This window comes from Polistes dominula, unplaced genomic scaffold (assembly GCF_049000335.1).
Source record: "Polistes dominula isolate Pdom_NZ unplaced genomic scaffold, Pdom_raw_medaka contig_77, whole genome shotgun sequence".
Lineage (NCBI taxonomy): Eukaryota > Metazoa > Arthropoda > Insecta > Hymenoptera > Vespidae > Polistes > Polistes dominula.
Window position 1 is genome coordinate 7405264 of NW_028301152.1, and position 20818 is coordinate 7426081.

At 28.6% G+C, this 20818-nt stretch overlaps 1 protein-coding gene across 7 annotated transcripts in view; it reads left to right on the forward strand.

Moving 5' to 3' along the window:
- The window catches only part of LOC107068921 (M-phase inducer phosphatase), a 99437-nt gene that overhangs the window by 73605 nt on the left and 5014 nt on the right, over positions 1-20818 (forward strand). For 3 of the 7 annotated variants that reach the window (XM_015325773.2, XM_015325772.2, XM_015325774.2), the window contains exon 4: positions 18316-18496. In XM_015325773.2, the coding sequence (XP_015181259.1) occupies positions 18316-18496 (181 nt within the window). Of the gene's footprint in view, positions 1-12775; positions 13541-15255; positions 16327-17328; positions 17530-17549; positions 18068-18315; positions 18497-20818 lie in introns of those variants that run through there. The other 4 variants (XM_089177985.1, XM_015325775.2, XM_015325776.2 and 1 more) reach the window with 4 other exon arrangements.

The following is a 20818-nucleotide window of genomic DNA, read 5'->3' on the forward strand; positions in this document are numbered from 1 at the left end:
AACTTCTTAGATTTGAACTACAAAAATCCTTTTCATTTACAGTCTTATAATCCAATAATTCCCATAACGCTGATAAAGAACATTTTCAATAACAAGTTAAATCATTTTAATATAATAATTCACAAAAAACAAAAACAAATTATGTTATAACAAGTACGTTGTAACCAAAAAGCTGTAGAATTCTGATAAAAACATTTCTGATTACAAAGCAGTGAAATTATATCAATCTAAAGAGGATTGTTAGATAACATTCTTTTTAGATAGTGTCTGATAGATGAAAGAGTGTACGATGTTGATGTTCGTCGCTGGCGGTCGGCGGCGCAGGATTCAAACGGCCGTAGCCGTTGAAAATTGTAAGGCCGATACTCGGTGGGCGATACGCGCGTTCTCTCTCGCGAGAAGAGAGAGAGCGAGAGAGAAATGCTGAGATGGAATCTCTCTCTCTCTCTCTCTCTCTCTTATTCTCTTTCTCTCATTCTTTCTGTTTCTTCTCTCTCTTTCTCTTAAGCGGTGGGAACGAGCAAGGCGTTGTTGCACGGCATGAGTCTCTCTTACGTCGAATCCAACGCGCTTAACATTTTCCTCGTCGGTCGCGTTGCCGGCAGAGTTCTCGTGTTGCTATGCGCGAGAGGAGAGACTACGGGGATGGGTCCAAGGGCAAGGAGGAGACGAAGGAGGTGGTGGTGGTGGCCCGCGTTCTGACGGGAGAGAATCCGTCGGTGTGTGCTGGAGAAGAGAAAACGAGTACACTCCCGCTCTTGCTGTTGTCGTTGTCGTTGTCGTTGTCGTCGTCGTCGTCGTCGTCGTCGTCGTAGTTGTCGTTGTCGTTGCTGGTGCTGCTGATGCTGGTGCTGGTACTGGTGCTGGTGCTGGTGCTGGTGCTGGTGCTGGTGCTGGTGCTGGTGCTGGTGCTGGTGCTCCTCTTGCTGCTGATGGTAACCCTGTGGTGCATGCCGTTGGAGATGGAGATGGTGACGAAGGAGGAGCACCAGAAGTAAGATAGAAAGAGAAAAACACTGAAAGAAAGAAAGGGAAACAGAGAGAGCGAGAGAGAGAAAGAGAGAGAAAAGAAAAAGGGCCAAACGAGAATGCGCGGGAACCACCAACGAAGTAGAGGAACGACGTTTCTCGAAAGAGTAGGAGAGGAAGAAAGAAAGAGAGAGGGAGGATTGAACAGAGAAAGGATTATGGCTCCTCGAATTTTCGAAAGGATCGCGAGGGAGGTAACCGATCGAACGATCCATCGATCGAGTTCCGTTGCTGGGTAGTCCAAGCTTACACTCTCCTCTCTCCCTCCCCCTTGTACCTACTTTTTGCTAACGTCTAGAGTTTAACAAGCTCTCTGATTTGGTTTCACTAACGTTCAAGAAACTTCCACATACTCTAATACAGTACAGATCTTTCATTATAATTTATTTTCATATTAAATATAGTGCCTTATATTTCCAACTCTTAACTAGATCATAACAAAATGCTTACTATTCATTGGTAAGCTATAAACGAATTATGCAACTTAAACAGAAACTCCATTCAATGCAAAATATGATAAACAAGTATCGTTTCATTAACAGGTAATACACATGACTGTATATGCAATATTTCTATAGGTACAAGAGGAATACCGTTTAAGAAAATATTTCAATGAAAAATAAAGATGGGGGGTGTTAAAAATGTGTTGTTGTAATAAATAAACGAATAGCATGACACTAACAAACGTGTATCCAATGTTTCTGTAGGACAAAATGGATATTGTATTTTGGAAAATATTGCAAAAAAAAGGTTTGAAAGAGTGTGGGATAGTTGGGAAGAGGGTGGGGGTAGATGGTTACGTGAAGAGATTGGGTGAGGGGGTGAAGGAATCGTAATTCTATAATGAATAGCGTCGCGACGCATGCGGGGGGCAATGGACTTGCCGAGAATGCACCGGTGTTCGCGGAATACCGCGATGCATCGTGCCTTTCTGTTTACAAACAAGAACCTCTGTCTCCCTCTAACTCATTCCTTCCTCGTGTTCGCTCTCTTTCTCCCACTCCCACGTGTCTGTCCACGCCTCTTCCGCCTCCCTCCATCTAATTCCTCTTCTCACTTCCTCGGCTAACATCACTCTACTCTGTTCACTCTTCTTATTCTTTTTCTTTCTCTTTTTCCTTTTTATCGGTCGTCTCTCCTCGCAAGTTCCTATGTCGTTACTTACTCTTTCTCGCTCTTACTCCCCCTCCCTAGCACCGAGGCCGGTCAGAACGACCGTTGAGATTTAAATTCTTCTGCGGGAGGACGAGGAGATTTCAGCCTGGGAACAGCCGACGATGGCCTCTACGGGATCACCGGCAACGAAAAAGAAAGAAAAAAAACACTCAGACAAAGTGTATATATATAATGATAATAATAATATATTTATAAAATATACAATAGATATTTTTAATAAACCTAACTTACAAATCTAATCTAAAAGCATTTGATTTATCTTGGAAAGATAGATATTAAAAATTAAACAAATCGTCATGAACTTTTCAAACAATTCAATATATGTTAAATATGTATATAAACGTTGATAAATATTAGAAGATGGAAGGTATATAATCGGAGTCGTCTCTGTAACATAAACGAGACACTTGTGGCTGAGCAAGACTTTCACTCATATAACCATATGCTAAATAGGACACACATTTTATCACACTTCCATTGGCAGTGTCCTAACTTGTTAGTTCACAATCAAATGAGGGGAGAATCATTAAATGCCCCGCCTCAATTTATCAAACGATAACCGACTACTCTCTCCAATCGCTAACACTATTTTAAACGATCCGTTGCAAACATACCGAACAAGAGACTTGTAAGTATACAGTATACGATGTGAGTAAAAGAGGAAACGAGTTCTATTCAAAGAAACTCGAAACGAAATAATCGTCCTGGGAAAGTACACATATATGGATTCGAAGAATCAACTTTTTTTTTAATTTTGTATCTAGTATTTTGTGTTTATTTTTATTTTTGTTGTTTTTCTGTGGAAAATAAGCTTATCACTAGATAACAAACCTAGCGATTCGTAGTATTGATTTCTGATATATATATATATATATATATATATATATATAAATTTTTGTTCAATATTGGCAAACATTTGTCAATCCATTTTACGTATAAACATTGTATTAACCGAAATGTTTTTGCCGATTAGAACAAAATATTTATTTACAAACAAAATATCGATCTATACTATATATATATTTTATTATAAATATATATTTTTATATTAATGATAACAGTGATTAGTGCTATCATTAACGCTGTAACGGACGAAAAGAGGAGTGGGAATGGAAGATCGGAATGTGGCTTGGAGTTTCTCTACTTCGACCTGTAAGGCCGACTCCTTGTCGTTTCGACTGGCTTTAAGAAAGAAAAAGAAAGAAATATATATATATATATATAGAGAGAGAGAGAGAGAAAGAGAGAGGAGAAGAGGAAGATAAAGACAGAAAAACAGAACAGGATAGGAACAGAGTTTTCGTGGAAGTTAAAGGAAAAACTATTGACTATCTTTCTCTTTTCTTTTCTTTTATCTTTCTATCTTTCTCTTTATCTTGTCTTCCGTCCTATTAATTTTCCTTCTTCCTCTCACCATCCATCCATCCTTCACTCGGTCTCGCATGAATTCTCTCACAGTCGGTAACTGGAATCTTCTTGTCCTTCGGGTATCTCGATTGAAGGGCCCAAATCCCGTATCATTCATAATTCCTCGCCTTTTTTTGGTGTTGCCACAGGACCGGCCTCTGGATGATTTTCAAAATGAACGAAATTACATGCTGTGATTTTGCAATTAGATCCGGTTATGTTAAAAACTCTTTAACAATAAGCCTGAATATAATCGAAAATTACTTAAACATTCTACAGATTTTTGTTAGTTTGTATTGCTAAAGGATTTGTAAAATGTAATTGTATATCATTTTTTTTTTCAATTAGAGTAAATTATGCAGAAACCTATTAACAATAAGAATCCTAATGATACAAAATTAATTTAACATATTACGAATGTGTTTATAATTTTATAGTATTTAGTTTAAATGTAATTATCAACCAATATATAGAACACTTTAAAATTATTATAATTACCATTTTATAATTCCACTTTAGAGATATAATTATTTTTATATTAATTAATTATACTATTAAATGTTAAATCAGTCATTGGCAAACTTACAAACTTACAAACTTACAAACAAACAATACTTTGAAAAAAAAATTAATATATTTAAATTACTGTACATTTATTCAAGTACAATACTTTTTAGGTTAAGTAACTTACTGTATAATCATGTATACTATATAACTTGATCTATCCGTGTGAAAAAATGGATAAAAGGGAGTAACAGTGAAAGAAACCATAACGTGATTTTTTATAGATTATCGTAAAATCTATAAATGGGATAATAGCATTCATAGTGAAAATGTTGCCATCTCCTGGGATATGTTTTTAAAATAGTATTTCTTGGACCTGATGGTTCAACAAGTTTCTTGTCCTTTCATCTTTTCAAACTTTACCGGCTTTCTTACGACTAGGACCGTTTCCGTTTGTCGCGTATTTCTCGCCTTTTTCTTCTTCTTCTTCTTCATCTTCTTTTTTTCCCTATTTTAACGAATGCACCTCGCCGACAGATTACACACGATTTCGTTAAGTAAAAGAAACAAGAGGAAGAAAGATCTCGTGTGACTCTTCAAAGTGGTCCTCAAAGAAGATAGAAATGGAAACGAACTAAAAAAAAATCAAAGACAGAGATAGAAACTTTAAAGTTTCTTTTTAGAGTTTAGACAATTTTTATTGGTCTCGTTATTTTCGAGTACCCCATAGAGAGACCACCGCAACGGTACAAAGTTAGAGAAGAATATAAACAGCTGTAGATCTGCGATATATTGTTTTATCAGTTAACATAAAATGAGTGTCTCTTCAAATTAAAATTAAATTTATATTTTTACGTTTACTAGGTTTTTGTTTATAAATTATATTGTTTTAGTTGTGTCCGAAGTCTTTCTTTATTTTATTTATAGTACCTAACCTACAAAATTGCAAAAAACCTTCTCTAAATTTAATAGGATTTAATTATATAAAATAGGATTAATAACAGAATTTAAATATTATTTAAATTTAAGTATTTTTTATTATTTATTATTTTAATATTATTTATGAAGTATTATTATACATTAAATATAGATATATTTAATATTATTATATTAAAATAATAAATATTACAATAAAAAAAATAAAATTTATTATTATATTCAAATAAAATTATATATATTAAAATAAGTAATATTAAAATAATATTTATATTTAAGTATTACTAAACAAAAATATAATATTATAATATCCTTTTATTCCAACACACACACACACACACACATATTTACGTTTCTATATTAAATTATTACATTAAGAATATGATTCTTTAAAATTGATTATCCAAAAAACCAAATTATCAAAACAAATTTATTTCCTATTAATTTAAATAATCTCTCTCTCAACCCTCTTTTCTATTACATTTTATAAATATCATAATAAATAAAAGAAAAAATGTATTTCCATTAAAAATGATCTTCTCATTAAATCATCTTCTTTGATTTCATAAGATCTTTCATTCATGAAGGAAATAACGTAAACGATTCATTCGGATCTATCGAATACTCGAGTTATCAGTGGACATTATCGATCGAACGTGGTTAGGATCAAAGAAAGAACGTGACATACGTTTGAGTGCGTAGCACGTAGACTAAGTATATACGCCCCCATAAGCCCCGTTAACTCTCTCTTTCTCTTTCTTTCCCCTATCGTAGGTAACCCCATTGGTATTGTTTAATATTGCTCGACTGCTAGGGCACATACGGGTGCAGCTGTTATATACGCACGATTCAGCTTCTACGAATAATCAATAACGTCGACGGACATTCGAGAAAGGGTCCGAAAAAAAGGACTATGATCGAATCAGTCCAATATCGCGAATCTCATTCCACATCGCGAATTTTTCTCTATTATTTTAGTATAGTATCGTATATTCATATAAGAACATTTAAAGAGTATATATTTTTAACCCTTAATTTCAGATTTTTAAATATTTTCAATTATTATTAAAAATTGTGTTGTATAATGTCTAGTTTAGATAGTTATTAAATTTAGTATTAGAAATGTGATATTATAAGTATATTATAATTATAATATATTAATATTATATATAGTCATATATAATATTAATTATAATATAATTAGATATAATATATAATTATATATAATATATATTATATATATAATATAAATTATATTATATTTATATATAATAATATAATATAAATTTATAATGTGTGCGTTAGCTCGTTACGCAGCGATTGGTGCAAATAACGAGTGAAACCCCAAGGGTTATATAAAGAAAGAATAATATAAATTTATATAATAATATATTATAATATTTATATTCTAATAATTTATTATATTATAATATAATATATATTATAATTATATATGTAATATAATTATAATATGTATTAATATAATATACAATATATATAATTATAATATTAATAATATGATATTAATATAAAAATAATTTTATATATTATTAATTAAATAATATTAATATTTTAATATTAATATAATATATAATATATATTATAATATTATAAATTATAAATATATTATATATTATATATATTATATATACACAATCATATTATGTAACCCATTACACTCCTATTATGTACTCCTGTATAGAAATAATAATATTTAAGAATTTTATTTTATTTTTGCATTAATTAAAACTTATCTAAATCTACGTTATTTAACAAATAAATATTATTACACTGATTTAATTTTTTAAAACAATTGTTGTTTTGATATCTATGTACCTTTCATTTGGTAATCATTGATTTGTATGTTTTATCATGTATATACAAATATATGTTGATCTTATATACATAGGATGTTGTATAGGATATTTATATTGTAAAGAAATTTGAGAATATTGATAAGCGGGATAACGGTCATAAATACTTCTACGAAACAAATAAATACACACTTACGTGATAGGTTATGTTGTATGAAGGGAACTTTACTTTTTGACTTTGGCAGCTGCCGTTTGGCACGTGATGTACTTCACCCACACTTTAAAGTCGAATTATTTGATTCAGCTTCTCTTTCAGGATTCTTTTTCATTTCAATAAAACTGATGTGGGTAAGAATTGAAGAATCAAACTAAAGGTTGCAATTATCTAACATAACCTGACTATAAGGTCACAATATTTTTTAAATATTTTAATAAAATATCAATATGTCATATAATCAATATTATGTACAGATTAGTAAAAAAATTTACTAGACATTTAATTTAAATATTGCAATGACAAGTAATTAATTGCAAATTTTGTCGATAGGTGGCTTTTTAAAATTAGCAATGACTTAGTTATCAACCCAATAGTATGTAATATAATTGCTTAATATTTATATCCATTAATATAAAAACTATAAATATTTTATTTTTAAAAATTAAACCAAAAATATTTAAAAATTAAAATAATAAAAAATAAATACAAATAAATATTTATTTTAATTTTTAAACGGTAGAGGGGTGGGTTAAAATAAAAAAATATTACAGGAATAATAATTTTTCTTATTACTAAATTTTCAAAAATTTGCATTATTACTTTGTAGTAAAATATCTATTACTTAATAGTATAAATAATAATAATAAAATAAAAAATTATACTTAACCTTAAGTACTAAATGTATTACACTTATGACAATTTAATACACCCTTGTTATTATTTTTTTAATAAAATATACAAATTTCTCTTCGAATGAAAATTTGTCTGAAAAAATGAAAATAATCTAAAACGAAGTAAATCTCATTGACAAAGATATCATGAATGATTATTGAAATCATTCATGATAATAACCATAAAATAAAAATTTATCCATCAAAAGTAAAGATGAATTACCGTTACTTATAAACATTAAAAGTGTAAGCATATCTGCAAATCGTTATCTTGTTCGTAACGGCATTGATAACTGGGCCGAAGGGGACGTACGATAAAACCGTTATAAAGCAAGCTATAAAGAGGAAAAAAATATATCGTTCGGAACATACGAAACACGAGTAAGTTCATAAAATAATGCTGAACATAAAATTCGTTAAACATAATTGATCAATAACCGATACTCATGTTTCCTCGATCAAAGCATCAACATTGTCTATCAAACGATATTTTATTAACATAACTGAAGACGCGAGAATTGCATTTTGTACACAAAAAATGTCAATTACGTGCAAGCATTCGTTTATTGCTTATGCACATAATAAACAACATTTAATTACACGTCTTAATAAATATTTTAATTGATCTTCATTTTTAATATTAAATAAATCAAAAATTAATATTACATTTAGTAGTCTTTGTTTTACGAAATTTTTTATATTTTATAGGGTTCCACAAGAAGGTTTAAGTTTGCAGGGTTGCAAGCTCAAGTGTTGCTCGTATATTTAACAAATATTCAAACTTATTTTTATTGAACACAAAAGGTTTATATTAACAAATTTGATTCCACATTTTCGGTTCAGTTGTTCATATAGAATCAACACCTTCTTCCCTGTAATAATAACATAACTCTAATACAAAAAGAAAAGAATATCAAGTGTAAATGAACTTAAGTTTCATTAATGTTGGAACCATTGAGATAACCTATAAATGTTTGTTGAACATATCTGTCCATACACATATATTTAACGACCATAAATTCCATATATCTACGATTAGCATATTTGACATGTAAAAACAGAATCCGTAAAAAGTTTTCTGATAAAAAAAAAATCGTTAAAATCAATAAAATAAGTTACGTAAGGAATAGGTACCGAACAAATTCAAAAATATTTCAAACTTTTTTTACCAGATCCCAAACAGGAGAGAATCTTTCATCTCACTTACTCAAAAGCTACCTTCCAGTAAAGTATTCCTTCATAAAACCAGGTCGATCAACTTTTTTCTTTCCCTCTTCTGCCTATCGTTTCTCTGGTTCTACCCCTGTGCTCTTGAAAGTTCCTTCCCTTCCCCTTCTCATCATCAACATCCCTCGACGATCATCTCGATCTCACTCTTCCTTCACGTTGGCTGTTGCGAATTCTTCTTGTCTATAAGTCCCACATCTGCGGCGGCTGCGTTTGTATCGGTAAGAATAGCGCGAAACGGGGCAGGGTACCTTCTAGGGTGGAGAATCCTGAAGGAACAGATGATGATCCCGTTTAGGAAGCTGCAAAAGGTGTCCCGTTTGTCTCGAGACTTACAGTTACGACATTCCCGTCTTCGTCGTCTATATGTCGTCCTTGTCGTTGACGTAATTTTCGTCATTTTCAACATACTCGTCATCGTTGTCATTATTTTTGCAAACAAATTTGTTTACCGTCAATGCTCAAAATCATCATCATCATTATCATCGTCATAGTTATCATTGCTGTAATTATTTCACCTATTGTTATTAATCTTTGTCTTCTTTATTGTCATTTTCGTTTTCGTCTGTTACTTTCGTTTTGGTTTGTGGTTCTTCTTCATCCGACACCTTCAGAACGTTTCCGGTCTTCTAAACATACCTATATCCTGAGGGAGAAGATAAAAAAGAACGTGCATATGATTACATGGATAGTAGTTCAGGTAGACAAATGCTTTTTACATCAACGACGAATTGAAACCGGACGAGACTGTTCTATTGTGTATTTGAGAGATTCTTTTGGTTAGGTGATCTTTGATCGTAATAAATGAAGAATGGGTGCTATCGAAGCGTGTTTTTAAAAATATTTCTATTTTTTTGATTAGTATTTTGTTAAATAAATGATCATTGTTTAATTGAAATAATTAAATAGAGTAAAAAAGTATGAAATCAAATTTGAATCAATTGGAATATCTTAGATTGTATTATTTTAGAGGTTAGAATTAAAAAATGAATGCTATTAAAGCATATATTTATTTAATTAGTATTTTGTTAAAAAAAAATGGGGAATATATAGGTATGAATATTTTATTTTATATAAATAATTGAATAGAGAAATCAATAAAAAATAAATTAAAAACGGATGAGGCTTGTCCACAATATTCTTAAGAGATTGTCTCGACTGGATTATCTTCTATCGTAAATAATACGGGTTTTATCAAATGTTTTTATATATATTTATTTTAAAATAGTCTTTTTGTAAATCAATATCTGTAATCAATATGCAAATTGATCGATATCTGATGAACCTCGAAGCATATTTTGAAAATATTCTTATTTATTTGATCAATCTTTTTAATAATTAATAAAATCTATTTTGTAAAATAAATGTTCAATATATATATAATTTATATAAATTATATGATAAATATTACAATTAATATTAAAAATTTAATAAACAATAATAATAAAAATTATAATAAAGAGAATAATATATATAATAAATAAAAGTAGAATTTTATTAGTTCGATTTGAGAACCGCGATAAGTGCAGGTATTGCATAAGTAGCTCCCTACACTCGATCGAAGGGAGACATCGTCCTTTCCCATATGTCGTATACCTCATCATACCTTCAGAAAACGCACAAGCACTACGATACTCCAGATCTTCGTTGTTGTACCTGTGTCAGTATTGTAACACGTGCGCGAACTTATGAGAAAATACGCGCCCAACTTTACTAATACATTTATCATATACCACTACAGCTTAACATAACCTCTTTCTGATTTGAATTAATGATTTTTTGAGTATTCAATATTACACACACTCCAATAGATAAAGTATATAATATACACGTGGTATATATATATATAATATGATATTATAATCATTTAAAGAGTATTTAATATTAAAACATTGTATTTGTGCAAATGACAAATGATGTAAAATATTGGTTTATATTAATTCTTTTATAATCTTGTATAATTTTAAAATTATATACAGATATTTAAATATTTTTGTTTTATGTTTAACCAGTTAATTGGGATTTGCGGAGTCATTAATTATCATTTGTTATTTATATTGTCATTTTAGTAAAACTAACAAATTTTTAGGTTAATTTTAAGATATTTCAAATATTTGAAGACAAAGACAAAATAAAACGATTCAAATAATAACAGATTTGATTTATAAAAAATTAATTTAAATTAATTAAAAAAGAAGGTAAGAAATAAATTTATATTTACCTAATTACTAATAATATAAAAGTAATGATATAACACAAAGTATAATTTTTTACGAATTAATAGTAACGTTAGTGATTATAAATTGTTTTTTAATTATTTCTAGTTACATTAATTTTTATATTATTATCAAAAAAAATATCTAAACTATACATGGTTAATTTCGATAGCAACATTTGAAAGAATCTAATTGAATATTGTGGTTTGAATTTATTTCAAAAAAGAATTCGATTTCCATAATTTTATACAAAATACATAGATATGAGAAAAAAAGGGAGGATGTGAACATGCACTTAGCGGTGCCCGCACGTGGATAAATTTCTCTGGTATGGTAACAACACATATGACCGTGTATGTATCGTCGGGGCAACTACCTTTGGGTCTCCCTTAGCAAAACGCATCCCTTCGTAGTGCTGTTACTCCGAGCGTACGATCGACACCCTTGGCACGCGCCGACTTTTACAATGCTCGCAACCATCTGCACTCTTTCTCACAGAAAAATCAAAGTCGTACGCAGGGACGTATCGTCTCGTCTTGGGAAAGAAAGAAATGTACTATTTATACGAAAAGAGATAGAATGAATAAAACAAAATTCAAAAGAGTAAGAGAGAAAGAAAATGTGTGTGAGTAAGAGGTGTGTGAAAGAAAGAGAGAGAGAGAGATAGAGTGAGTGAGAAAATAAGATGAAATGAATAAGAGAAAGTAAGTGGGAGAGAGAGTATGAAAAAGGGGAGAAAGTAAGTGAGTTTAAGAGAAAGAGAAAGAAGGAATGAATGAATGAGAGAGTTCACAATTCATAGAGATTTCAAAAAAAAATGATTTCAAAAGGTGACAGGATCTGGCAAAACATTATCTATCTATCTATTTTTTTGACTCTATTTTTAAGCATCTAACTTAATTATTTTTATCATAGTTTTCCATTGGTTTATCCTTTTATCAACGAAAAATATTTCTACAGTTTAATTATTAAAAATAAATTTTATAATAATTTAATTTTATATAAATTTAATATTATTAAAAATAATTATATTATTTTTTAATTATTATATATAATATAAATAAAAAAATACTAAATTAAAAATAAATAAAAATAATAAAAAAAATAATTATTACATATAAATTAATTAATATTAATTTAATTAATATATTATTAAATATAATTAAATTATTATTAAATATATTTTTAAAAAGACAATATTTATTCTTATATATAATGTTATTTTATATTACATATTATTTATATAATATATAATTTATATATTAATTTATTATATAATTATTATATAAATAATATATAAATTTATAATTATATAATTTAAAAAAACAATTAAATAATTAATATATATTAATTATATAATATATAAATTTAGTATTTTAAAAATCCAAATATTTGTGCACAATTCCATTACTATAAAATTGATAAATAATAATTCATACTATTTATTTAAAATAATTATATAGATAAACAATATATTGTATAAACTTAACGAAAACCTATAATAAAAGATTTCATGACGGATAGCAACGTTGTCCGAAAGAGTCTGCGGTCAAGATAATTTCGATGAGAAGTCAATGTCTGTGGGTACTATAATAAATTGGACATATGCGAAGTTAAAGGCAAAGAAAAAGAATAAGAAGAGGAGAAATCGTCGAAGGTGAACGCGATCGAGAGAAGGAGGAGGCAGCTGTACTACGAGGGGGTCTCCGACCCCTGCCACCCCTAGTAGTTTCATGCAGTACAGAAAGCAGCTGAACTACCCCTCTATGACATTGACTTCATAACGTCGTCGTCGTCGTCGTCATCGTACTCGACGTCGTTGTCGTCGTCTTCGTCGTCGTTTACGTCATCATCATCATCATCAAAGAAAATAAGAATAAATATATGTTGGCGTGTATATATGTGTGTACATGTCTGTGACACATATGTGTGAAATCTATATCAAAGGTTTGCCGTTTAAAGTTATACGATGGGGGGTAGTTTAGGAAGGTTGGTGACTCTTTGGACGGAAGGAACCATTGTAGGAGTACACCCTCTCGAGTATGGAACAATCGTAAGCGCGAAAGAACTAACGGGGGTTCAAAGAAAACAGCCGAGTAGGGGTCCCCGATTAAGTCAAACGACAGCTGATTTCTTTCCTCAGGAGGACATGCACATACTACATAAGTCAATAAATACGTTGGACGCATCTTGGACCTCTCCCCGTGTGGGGTCAAATTAGAAGAAAAGAAAAAGATGAAGAAGTAAGATGGATGATGATGGTGGGAGAGTAAAAGGGGAAGAAGAAATCTGCACGTCCAATTTTCTTCACGCGATTTCAAATAATAAATGGACACCCCTATGGCAAGTGTTTGTTCGCCGATCTTATTCTTATTCTTATTCTTATTCTTATTCTTATTCTTATTCTTCTTTATTTTATTTTTCTTATTCTTATTCTTATTCTATAGTTTTCTTGATTGCAACAGATGCGATCGGAAGTTGCTGTCGTTGCGGTTTGTCGCCCTTTTAGAGAAATTTTCTTCTTTTTATTTATCCTCGCTGTATCTTCTTTTATGAAAATTATTGATGATCATTGAAAAAAAATTTTTTTTTTTTATAGAGAAATCCTGTTAAGTTATTTGTCGATATTTGGTGGGTCAATATTTTTCAATAGTAATCAATAAATTTATAATAATTATCTTTATGTATCTGTAATCAATTTAAATAATAATTTTATATTTTTAATTTAAGTTTAATACAATTAAAATATAATTATTAAATCGTAATATATATATATATATATATATATATATATATATATATATATATATATATATATATATATATTTGTTTTATTTTATCCAATTTGCAAAATATAAAAAAAAAATTGTGTACACAACTCTGACGCAACCCTTATTTAATACAGATGCAATTCTATACCTATTTAAAGTACTGTTAAATTATTATAAATATTTAAAATATTATATATAATATTATAAAAATTATATTATATATATTATTATATTTAAATGTTTTATTTAAATATAATATTAAATATTAAATATTATAATAAATATTTATTAATATAATTTATATAAATATTTTATAATTTATTAATAATATATATTATTAAATATTATATTTAATATTATAAATATTTAATATTAAAAATATTATTTAAAAATATTAAATTACAATTAAATAGAAATTATTTGATATCTTGAACTTTAGCACGTGCGAAAATGTGTGTCGATGCAACATCCATTTTACTCCTCTCTTTTTTTTTTTTTTGAAATTTCATCTATCGTTATTTGATAACTTCATGTCACTGTATACAAAGTTTTTGTAAATTTATTTCGTAATAATCTGAAACTAATGATGTTATAATTAATCTAAAGTTTGTGTCAGAGTTTTAAATTGAACCCAAATTATATTTTCAAAAAAATATTTCATTTATTTCATTAAATGATAAAAAATGGTAATTTTGTAACCTTCAGTATTTATACTTTAACCTTGTGAAGGTTGAGTATTTGATGCGTGAAAATTTGAAATGAAATATGCGAGGGTGGTTATAACCGTCAGGTGAAGCATTCTGATTCTGAAGAATAGAAAAAAGTGGGTCTAGAGGTACCTGCATAGCATCCATTCTTGAGTGCAGTCAGTGCATCTAGGACATGGATTTCCAAGATGTAGGATAGAAAGGAAAACACGAATGAATAGACTCGAACCACGCTTGAAAGACTTTTCATTTTAAGGACATTAATGTGTGTGTTGAAAGCTTTTTACTTAAACTAATAAAAAATAAATAATTATTATTATTTTTAACACAAATTAATTCTCCGATTTGTTACTAATAATATCATATAGTATAATAATAATAATGTTTATTTATTAATTATAAATATGTAGTCTAATTATTCGATTAAACGGTGACTTTGTTTTACGAACGACACGGTGAGCTTGAAGATTAAATCTGTTTTCAAAGTTTCTGCAATTTTGTACATTTCTACTTACTTATCTTCACCATGCAGATGAGGTAGCATAATTCAAATTAAGTTTTTAAATAATATGTTAATAATTATTTAAAATGATATGCTTCAATTTCCTAAAATCGCATTTGTTTATGAACTATTCCAAATATAGTATGAATGGTCATAATATAGAAATCAAACAATTACCTTTTACACGATTGTTATATGTGTGACTTGTATTTCTAAAATTTACAAATCTTAACGTACTAACCCCCATAGTTCGGTTAGAAGGAAGGGAAAAGGTCGGCTTAATTTTGTTATTTTTGCTTTTTATCTCGAAACAAATCTAAAGAAAAATCTACAATATTTTTATTTTTTTTAGACTAAATTGAACAAGGATAATTCCGTCATTTTGTTACACATCCTATTTTTTGATTTTACATATTAAATATAAATTGTTTATAAACATAACAAGCAAGTTCATCGAAGATCGAAAAGAATTGAGAAAACGGGCAGTCAATTTCGAAAGTAAAAAAGAAAAGGGATTAAGGGGGGAGGGAAAAGGGTCGTCTTGGTTTGGTTGTATTTGCACGTGCAGCAGTTCGAATGTACAGGTCAGACGGTGCAGCAACCATAGCCCCCCCACAGCGAGTACCGTAAAGAAGTTACCGTGCATTCTCGGTGCTCCAATACGGTGTGCCCTGTGGATTAAGGGCACCGGCCCTTGCCATTGGTTATTTTCTATCCCTACCATTGAATGAAGTTCCTTATAAAAGGTGAGGCACATTGCACGAAGTTGGTTAGTTTCTCCCGGCGCGCACGACTTTCAGTCAGTCGTTCGGCGTCTCCCGGGCAAGCAACATCGTTTCGCTTAAATTTATCTTCTCAATTCTTTTTTTTTTTTATTCTCTTTCTGCTTAGTTTTTTTCTTTCCCACTTGCAACGGAATTCTACCATCGTGCGTATATGTATGCTACTAGTTCGTGCAACAAGTGCTATAAGAACGATTTCATTTCGTCTAATATTTCACAGTTTATTCAAGTCAAACTTTTTATTATTAATTACAATATTAAATTATGTTTTTACTTTAACAACATTGAAGATAAAAAATATGTTAAGAGAAGCCAAAAAAATGGGAAAAATAAATATGGAAAATTGTGAAGTGTGTAAATGTGCAAGGTATAGCTTTTCGATTACAAATCGTAATAAGAAATTCTATTACCGAGCTGTTGTATCGTGTTATATCATTCCCTATCTTATAAGTCGTTATACTACGAAAGAAAGAAAGCACAGTTCATCAAATTCTAATTTATCAGTACAGTGCAGTGTCGTGAACGAGTTTTATTAGTTTCGAAGTAAATTTCCAAGTAAATTGGAAATGCGAAGAGTTTGTGCGATTTTTCTATTCTCGTTCAATTTTATACGGATTTTTAACATTGTGATGTGAAAAAAGCAAGAGGGGGAAGAATGGAGAAAAAAATAGAAATTCTTGATCAATAAGGGGTATCCCAAGAGTCTTTTTACTGACCATAAAAATTCTTTTTCGTCAAATATTTGAAATACCGGCATTACTTTCTAACCAAACCATGTAACAGAAAATTCGTATCTTAAAACGAACAATAAAATATTATAATTCTATTGAATAAATCTAATATTAATTAATCACTTTATTTTTATTTTCTCAGTAAAAAAGATTTTTGAGACACCCCGTATATTAAAAATAAATTTCTACTACACACTACTCGTGTTCGAAATTCAACAATAAAATTTTGTTAGTTCCAAAATATATATTATATTAATAATAACAATACATATATATATATATATATAATGGTCTACAAAAATTATATTTGAACATCTTAAAGATTTACAATTGATATTATTAATTATTAAATAAAATAAAAGAAAAAAAAACAAGTGTAAATTTTTGAGCAAATTTGATTGGTTACTTGTCGTTCGATTTGTGCAAATTTGATTGGTACTCGCGTCATTTGGTTTCGCGCGTTCGATCGGTACTTGTCGTCAATGTTCGCGCGTCTTCGCGTGGTGTCGCGCGTTCCACTGTGCTCTCTCTCTCTCTCTCTAACTCTTTGTTTTTTTTCTTTCTTCCTTTCTCCCTTTCTCCCTTCACCTCCCACCACTCGACGATTATTGCCAGTTGCGCGCCAACTCTCGGCACGAAAGAATCGTGAATTTTGTTCTAGCGATTGAACGAGTCAGGGCCAAAAAGTAGGACGGTGAAGTTTCTGAATGAAAATCGAAGATATATATATATATACATATATGTATACATATATACATATATATTTATTTATACAAATGTATATACAATACGTATAGGATAATACAACTTGAATAGGATCTCGATCTAAAAAATCCTCGGTAATGACTAAAGCATTTTAGATAAAAATAAAAACGAAATAAAGCAGAATTTGTTTTTGTTTTTCGAACGTAAAACAATTATCGTAATAGCACTTGAACACGTGGGAAGAGTAGCTTTACCGATTTGTTATCAATACGCACGCTTCGAAGGAGCATCGAGAGATCGCGAACATATTTGAAGCAATGATGCTTGTGTGTGATACATTTTTACTTCGTAAAAGAAAAAAGAAAAGAAAATTATTTTTCTTAAATACAATTAAAACTAAAAAATTCCTAATAAATTTCATAGATTATTTTTTTTTTCTTTTTTTTTTTTTTTTTTTTTTTGACATCTCGTTGCTTTAACTTGGACGTTGTTTCTCTCGACTCCTTTGCATGCACAGGCATGCTTTGTTGTTCGCACGTATTGTTTGCTCTTTTTTTAGTGTCTCTCTCTCTCCCTCTTTTTTTTTTTTTTAATCTCATGGTTTTCTCAAGTTATTGGATTAGTATAGCACACAGTTTTAAAGATTATTGATGCAGTTAGTAAATTGAAAAGGTATTGCAAAAAAAATTGTTTATTTTCTTTTATTCTTTTAATTAATTTGTTTTTTTTTTTTGATAAATTTAGATAGTTTAGAGGTTAATTGGTCGAGTCGTAATTTTCCCGCCGTTTTCTAATTTATTTATTTTTAATTTTTTTGTTTTGTTTTTGTATTTATACATCTTATTTATATTATTTTATATTCGATAATTTACTTACGTACATTAATTAAGGAAAATTTTCTTTCTTTCTTTTAATTACAGTCTTTTCAAGAATGTATTTAGAATTAGAGGTACGCCGGAAAAGGAGTTAACTCCTAAACAAAAAGGACGAAGATTAGTGGGCATGGCAGCACGAAGGATTATCAGTCTCGACACCATATCGCCATCTACCAACAAAGAAAATGGAACTATTAACCGAAACGTTATCGCTAGCCCACAGAAGGTAAGAAAATTTTCTAACTTATCGACTCACGAATCTTTTTTTTACAACATGCATTTGAATCGTTTCATTTCGTTTTATTTTTTTTTTTTATTTTTTTTTTTTAATGAAATAACGAATTCGAATTAAAATTTGATATTTTACCGTACACTTTTCCATATTTTATTTATCCGGTTTATGCAAAATCGTATCACTCGACTTTACATTCAATTTCCGTTTGGAGATAGATTCGGTGATAGATTCGGTGATAGATTCGGTGATAATCGAAGTCTATCCTAAATTCTAAATAAACGTACTTTAGATTAAAGACGACTCAATGTGCCGTTGTAAAATACAGCTGTCCTGTTCTGAGACATTTTGTCATAGTGATATCTTTAGAAAAAAAAAAGAACAAAATAAATAAATGTCTTCAGTCGCATCAGTAGATCCGAAAGATCCTAGATAGACGACAAGATCTTTAGACGAATGACTCTCTCAGTTATTCCTTTTTTTTTCGAATTTAATCCTTAATCGAATATCCGCCCCCCCCTGTACCACCGGAAGTATTCCCGTATTGAGATAATAAGATAATAAATTTGTTAACAATTTTTCAAATTGTTAAATCGAGTGGACAGATATACTAATTTTTATTTTACAAATTTAGATATGAGTTCATTTTGGTACTTTGGATCATCAATTGTTTGATAAAACGTTACTTTTATTTATTTGATTAATATTTTGTAAAATAAATGATCAATATTTACAATAAGATTTGTATTTTATTATAAATATTTTACATTTATTTAAAATATTGATTAAAAATGTTAAAAATAACAAATTCAATAAATAACAACCCTTAGATGATGTTCGCAACAGTTCTCAGATATTTCGAAGAATTAATCGATTGATTTTAGAATTTTGATCATTTGTAAGTCAATAATGGCGATTTAAAAATTGAAATAATTTTGTAATAATTATTTTAATACATAATATTGTATTTATTTCATTTTTAGTTATTAAAATTGAATAAAAAAAAAAGATTATTTTATGTCTTCTTTTATTTCATTTCTCTCTTTCATTTCTTTCGTATTTTTTTAGGAAAAGGTGTTTGATTATGTGTCTCTTCTTGTTTGATTATCTTACAATTAAATATTTTCGATCTACTAAATTTAGAATATATTATTCTAAAACATCCTGTAAAACATATGCTTTGATAAACATACAATGACATAGTTCCAGTTGGTCCGTTAGCTTTTCAGATTTTTCCATAATCGTATGCGCAACACCTTGCACTTTATCGACGGGTGCATCCACGAACTACCGGAAAATATATTTTTCTTTCACATTTTTAAATCAACTTTAAATTTTCTAAAACGGAAATACGATACGGTTATTATTTTAATCTTAAAAATAAAATAAAACATTTTTGTGTTTTAAATAAATAAAACAAATAAACTTTTTAATTTTTAATTAATTTCGATTAGATTATAAAAATTAAATAATTTAATTAAAAAGAAAAAATAAAAACAAATTTAATGTTAAATATTTTCAATAGAAGAAAATTTAAAATTTTTAAATATAATTATTTATTTGATTAATATTTTTTATTATATATATATAAACGCATATGTGTGTGTGTATGTGTGTAAATGTATTTTATATAATAAATGCACGCTATATATATGAACATTTGTTTCATTATTACGTAAGTATAATATTTTTTATTTAATTAGTATCATTTTACATACTAAAATATTATTTTAAATACTAATTATATATTTTTTTTTTTTTTAATATATATTTTTATAGTTCTTTATTCTATTATTTTATTTGTATTACAGAAAATCCACATAATTACTAAAATCTTAAATATATTTTATGCTCAATGTTTAATTTTTAATTTGTAGTATATTGTACACCTTATAATATTAAAATGTAATAAAATAAAAATAAAATATTTCTGCATATTTTACTTGTTTTCTTTTAGTAAACCAAAATTTTACAGCTTAATCAAATACATAGGGTATCCTGTAATTGGTAGTACACAAACGAAGGGGGATTATCAACATGAGAAACTAATTCGAAAATTTAGAATACAAATTTGTTTATATAATTATTTGTTTTCGAGTAAAATAAATTTGAAAATTCGTCAAGTATACATACAGTTGATGCATTCTAATTATTACCATTAATTAATAAAATAAAATGATTATATAAACATTCGATGTAATTATTAATTGTGTGTTATTTAAAAATAAATTTAATATTTATTTATTAAATAATTATATACATAGTGCCGAATTTCTTAAAGAAAAACAAAATGGCGATTTTGATGCAATGAATTTA